The sequence below is a fragment of the Dreissena polymorpha genome, chromosome 13, assembly GCF_020536995.1.
Source record: "Dreissena polymorpha isolate Duluth1 chromosome 13, UMN_Dpol_1.0, whole genome shotgun sequence".
Taxonomy (NCBI): Eukaryota; Metazoa; Mollusca; class Bivalvia; order Myida; family Dreissenidae; genus Dreissena; species Dreissena polymorpha.
The window spans coordinates 66,951,505-66,957,708 of record NC_068367.1 but is presented as its reverse complement, the minus strand read 5'-3'; the positions used below and the strand labels follow the sequence as shown (position 1 = coordinate 66,957,708).

The 6,204-nt window shown below is 39.6% G+C and overlaps 1 protein-coding gene across 1 annotated transcript; it reads left to right on the top strand.

Annotated features, from left to right (window-relative positions):
• Positions 1 to 490: 490 nt before the first annotated feature.
• On the top strand, positions 491 to 1,570 carry LOC127856093 (uncharacterized). The gene is made up of 3 exons (XM_052392085.1): positions 491 to 594; positions 774 to 875; positions 1,302 to 1,570. The coding sequence occupies exons 1-3, from the start codon at positions 508 to 510 to the stop codon at positions 1,506 to 1,508; spliced, it is 396 nt and encodes a 131-aa protein (XP_052248045.1). The 5' UTR covers positions 491 to 507; the 3' UTR covers positions 1,509 to 1,570.
• Positions 1,571 to 6,204: the final 4,634 nt, after the last annotated feature.

Genomic DNA, 6,204 nt, shown 5'->3' with positions numbered 1-6,204 from the left:
ATATATTATTATATATTATTAATATTCTCTTAAACTTCTTTTTGCACTGTTTGAAATATAAGAAGTTGAAAGAATTGCATGTACAAAAAAACTCGCCAATCAGACCGGGTATCCAAGTGTCAATGGTCATTCACAGTTTGCGGCATCTGTTTTGATAACGGATTAGTAGAAAGCCCACATATGGTGTTAAATGACACCTATTGGCACCTATTGATAATTACTTACGCATTTTCAAATAGTTTCTTAACTTTAAACGATATTAAATTAGCTACATTAAATTCGGAAGACTTAAACCGAAAGAAATAACAATGTTTTATTTTATGTGATATTATTAAATATTATATCTGATTGTCTATATTATTACGCACATGATATATTGTTTTTGTCATACTCTTATCACTCGATCTAAGTATTTTTAACAGTTACCGGAAGATATATAATTTGCGTATTATGAATCGCGGGTATCGTCCATTTACAGTCATAACCGAGACAGCGTACAGGGAGGCGATGCGTCTCGGTGAAGTTACGTATGTGTGTCGTCCATACAGAGACGCAGAGGCCCTCAACAGCGAAATGCCCACCCTAAAGATAAGCGTAAGTGATATTGTTGTTGGTAATTTGACGATGCTTGTGCCTATGTTTGTGTATATGGCGACCGCGATTTTATAGTTCCTTAGATGTTATACTAGATATATAATAATATAATCGTTACTTAAAAAATAGTCACTTTGTGGTAGCGCATGTCTTGTTCACATGGCACAATTTTTACATAGGCCACAGTTCCCCGGGTTGACGACGACGACGCCAGTGACGATCGCCCTATGCCACTGATAGAGTTGAGTGTCCCCATCGACATGCCCGTGACTCGTGATGAGGTATGTGTTGTTACTCTATACTTTTTAATTTATGCTAATATAAATTATATGACGTATGTTGTGGATAAGATACATCTGAACGTGATTTTTTTCACCTTAAAGGTGAGACAGCATTGTTAGCAATGAAAATTATTTCTTGTACACTAAACCAAGTGTGACCTTCGCTTTTTCGCAACAGTGTGTTTAAATATGTTTAAATGTGTATATGACGGGTGACCTCGACCCTTCTGCCGACCAGATCATGGACGGAGTGGTTGATACATTTGCAGACGACACTGTAGCCGATTTGCACGTGACTCATGACGAGGTTTTTTAAATATTATTTTAACATATGTGGCATTATGTGACTATCGTATCGAAATATGAATTAATTTTGTCGTCTCTTAAAGATGTAGCCTTTGCTGTTATTGCAACAATGTGTTTCAGATTGACGATGTCGACCCATCTGCCGAGCCTGCCATAGACTCAACAAATCTGTCTGCCGACGATCGCTCCGATGGCGACATGAATTTCACCGACATGGAGTTCGACGTGACAGACGTCATTGACGTACTCGAACCCATCCAAGAGGACAGTTTCAACGCGGCGTTGCCAGAGACAGTCCTCGAGGACAGGGCGTCACCTACACTGTAATTGAGCGTGGCAGTCAGAAACGAAAACCCATATTCGTTACAAACCTAGGCTACACGTATTCCGTAAAGGTAAATGTCTCTTTAAAAAATGTTAATTATTATTTCGGTTAATTATCTTTTATATCTACAAAATAACTTATTTAATAATATTATATTAAGTATTTTAAATAATACTTTCATTGTAATTAGCATGAGTTGTTATATCATTTGTTTCAGACTGACAACAAGAAGTTGGGGACAGTGGCCTGGCGATGCTCGTCTCGCACCAAAGCCGTACGTTGCCTAGTCACTGTTAGCCAAAGAGGTGCCCACTTCGTCCAGAAGAGGGAGCACTTGCATGCTGCAGTGCCAGACCAACAACTGCGACATCTGGCGTACTCTTAAGGTAATGATTTGTTATAAACGCAGGCGTTTTCCAGTGTTTGTTGTGTTTATCAGATCAAGTACGCTTAACGTTTTGATGTTCTATATTGAAAAACCTGTGTTGAATCCTCAGGCCCGAGCATCAGCGAAGACCGGCGTCTTCATTCCCGCCCGCACCATCGCCGAGAACATCCTTACGGAAGAGTGTGGTGAGGAGGACGTCGCTCGGCCCCGAGTCAACCTTCTAAAGAGAGCGGTGAACCACGCCCGAGCCCGTCTGCGTCCTAAAGAGCCAGAAACTCTAGACTTCGAAGTAAGTGAAAATGTAATTAAAATTAACAAACGTAGCTTTAATTTTAGATATTCAAAATTTATATATAAAGCAGTTATATGTTTATATAAATAAAACTTTCCCTATTCAAGTCGACGCCGACTTCATCAACGCGTATTCCTTGTGAAGAACATTGAGTGCGGCATTTCGTCTTCGCGTCATAATATCAGCTGAACATCCTGCGTCAGGCAAAGATATGGTTTATGGATGGAATATTCAAGATAATTTAGTTTTTATATATATAGTTTATATATTTTTATGTCCCCCACTATAGTAGTTTTTGCCCTGTCTGTTGGTTGGTTGGTTGGTTGGTCTGTTGGTCTGTTGGTTGGTCTGTTTGCGCCAACTTTAACATTTTGCAATAACTTTTGCTATATTGAATATAGCAACTTGATATTTGGCATGCATGTGTATCTCATTGAGCTGCACATTTTGAGTGGTGAAAGGTCAAGGTCATCCTTCAAGGTCAGAGGTCAAATATATGTGGCCAAAATCGCTCATTTTATAAATACTTTTGCAATATTGAAGATAGCAACTTGATATTTGGCATGCATGTTTATGTGTATCTCATGGAGCTGCACATTTTGAGTGGTGAAAGGTCAAGGTCATCCTTCAAGGTCAGAGGTCAAATATTTGTGGCCCAAATCGCTTATTATGCCCCCCTTCGAAGAAGAGGGGGTATATTGCTTTGCTCATGTCGGTCTGTCGGTCGGTCTGTCGGTCTGTCCGTCCACCAGGTGGTTGTCAGACGATAACTCAAGAACGCTTAGGCCTAGGATCATGAAACTTCATAGGTACATTGATCATGACTCACAGATGACCCCTATTGATTTTGAGGTCACTAGGTCAAAGGTCAAGGTCACTGTGACCCGAAATAGTAAAATGGTTTCCGGATGATAATTCAAGAACGCTTATGCCTAGGATCATGAAACTTCATAAGTAGATTGATCATGACTAGCAGATGACCCCTATTGAATTTCAGGTCACTAGGTCAAAGGTCAAGGTCACGGTGACCCGAAATAGTAAAATAGTTTCCGGATGATAATTCAAGAACCCTTATGCCTAGGATCATGAAACTTGATAGGTAGATTGATCATGACTAGCAGATGACCCCTATTGATTTTCAGGTCACTAGGTCAAAGGTCAAGGTCACGGTGACCCGAAATAGTAAAATGGTTTCCGGATGATAACTCAAGAACGCTTATGCCTAGGATCATGAAAATTGTTAGGTACATTGATCATGACTGGCATATGACCCCTATTGATTTTCAGGTCACTAGGTCAAAGGTCAAGGTCACAGTGACCCGAAATAGTAAAATGGTTTCCTGATGATAACTCAGGAAAGCTTATGGCTAGGATCATGAAACTTCATAGGTACATTAATCATGACTCACAGATGACCCCTATTGATTTTCAGGTCACTAGGTCAAAGGTCAAGGTCACAGTGACAGAAAACATATTTACAAAATGGCTGTCACTACAACTTAGAGCCCATATGGGGGCATGCATGTTTTACAAACAGCCCTTGTTTTATGAATACTTTTGCAATATTGAAGATAGCAACTTGATATTTGGCATGCATGTTTATGTGTATCTCCTGGAGCTGCACATTTTGAGTGGTGAAAGGTCAAGGTCATCCTTCAAGGTCAGAGGTCAAATATATGTGGCCCAAATCACTTATTTTATAAATACTTTTGCAATATTGAAGATATCAACTTGATATTTGGCATGCATGAGCATCTCATGGAGCTGCACATTTTGAGTGGTGAAAGGTCAAGGTCATCCTTCAAGGTCAGAGGTCAAATATATGTGGCCCAAATCGCTTATTTTATGAATACTTTTGCAATATTGAAGATAGCAACTTGATATTTGGCATGCATGTGTATCTCATGGAGCTGCACATTTTGAGTGATGAAAGGTCAAGGTCATCCTTCACAAGGTCAAGGTCATCCTTCAAGGTCAAACGTCATATAGGGGGACATTGTGTTTCACAAACGCATCTTGTTTTCCAGTAAGCCAGATGCACCTCTATTGATTGAAGACGGGTCAGTGGGCCTAGCAGGTAATTTGTACAAATATGTTAATTTATATTTTCAGGTGATTGGCGAACCCTTCAAGAGAAATGGGCAGCTATTTACCATCAACGCATTCTTTGACAGAGAAGGTGCCAGCAAACAGCTATCACTAGCCTTCGTTCTGATGAGCCGTCGCACCCAGGCCGACTACGAACTTGTCTTCCGGGCCGTACTGGAACGTCTAGGCAACGTCGAAGTGGAAGGCTTCGTTGCAGACTTTGAAGTTGGTATGTATCATTTTAAATGGTTATATATATTACTTGTATATAAGATTTAGCAGAATCGCAACCAAGGTCAAGTCATTGTAAAATACTTCTTATCTCATTATGCAAAACTCCATTATATGTCCAGGATACCACAACCGCCTGAATTCAAAAGCCGGTAGCGGCGTCGGTTTTTACCGACAGGTACCTCATCTTCGCCAAGAATCGGAAATTGTGAGGATGCTAGTTGAAGGCAGCGACCTCCACCGGATCACCACGACGCGGTCGGCTAAGGTCCAGAAGACCCTGGTGTCCCTCTGGGACATGTATGAGGCGAAGCAATGCACCTCCTCCGAGTTCCTGGCAAGGTCAGTCATATGTACGGTGTTGTGTTTGAGTAATGTTCATGTATAGTGTATTATGTAGTTCAAATTCTGTTGTATTTTGTCACGTTCACTGTATATTCTCTATAATTTTTGTTGTAAATGTATTTTTTGTAATAAAAAAACATAAAAAATCCATACTTGTTTTATGTCGTACTCCATTTTGAATTATTATAAAATAGAATTCACATGTTTAAAAATATTATTACGTAATTATGTTATATTTTTGTCAGTGTGACTGTATATCATCTGTAAATGTTCGCTTGTAACTGTATATTTTGTTATATAAATTGTGTTACCGTGCTTGTACATTGACTGTATCTATCGAAAATGTATATTTAAACATAAGCAACAAATAAAGAAAATGATTAAGTTCATGCCTGTTGTATGACTTATTCCATTTTGATTTATGTGTATTTGTTTATAAACGCAATTTAAAACCTAAAATGTTAATAATTGCTTTAAGGCCTTTTTGGTTCATTTTTTGGCCTTTTTGGTACGCTTTGAAGCCTTTTTGGTAAGGCCTTTTTTGGTATGCGGTCTGTTTGGTTTTCGGCCTTTCTGGACCTTTTTGAACGCGTCCTGTTGAGACCGACCCCATTTAAACACCCTTTCTTTCTTAACAGATCATTTAACGGCGCAAAAATCGTATACAGATTCGATATGAATCTTGCGCAAAAATTCACTAAACCGAGGAAACTTCGAACCTCGCTCGCGTTTCGCGGCTCAGTCGCGTTAACTACAGCATTGAACTTGACCTGCGTTGCCCCTCGCCCTCTATCAGACTGCTCATGACCCATAAACACTAACTTAAATGTAAAATTGAAAGTTTTAAATGTCCAGTTTGCTGAAATACTTGCTGTTATTCATTTCCTGCAACACTTCGTCCACTGTTGGTATCGGATACCTAGTCGTTTGTATATCACTGTTTGCCTGCCTCATGTCAACACAAAGTCGAATGTCGGCATCATTCTTTGGTATTATGACGACAGGGGACACCCACTTCGACGGTCCACTTTCGGGTTCTATGACATCTGAGTCGAGTAATTCTTTGATTTTAGCTTCCAACTTTTCCAGTAACTGATATGGCGTACGTCTGGTCGGTTGCACTACAGGTTTTACAGCCTGGTCAATGGGCACTTCAAGTTGATAACCTTCCAGTTTACCAAGTTCCGTAAATAATTCGTTGTAATTATTAACAACATCTGATATTTCTAGGGTTTCCATTTGAGGCAATATTTTAAGAACGCAAAGTCGCATACCTGTATCACAGCTTAATAAGGAATGTCCTGATCCCTCAATGACAACAAATTCTGCATCATCTTCCGCTACACCCTTGTAA

Bases quoted from the DNA above. Each gene is read 5' to 3' on its own strand.
- LOC127856093 (XM_052392085.1), top strand. From the start codon at position 508: ATGCGTCTCGGTGAAGTTACGTATGTGTGTCGTCCATACAGAGACGCA. The intron at 595-773 runs GTAAGTGATATT...ATTTTTACATAG, and splicing joins TGCCCACCCTAAAGATAAGC to GCCACAGTTCCCCGGGTTGA. The intron at 876-1,301 runs GTATGTGTTGTT...AATGTGTTTCAG, and splicing joins TGCCCGTGACTCGTGATGAG to ATTGACGATGTCGACCCATC.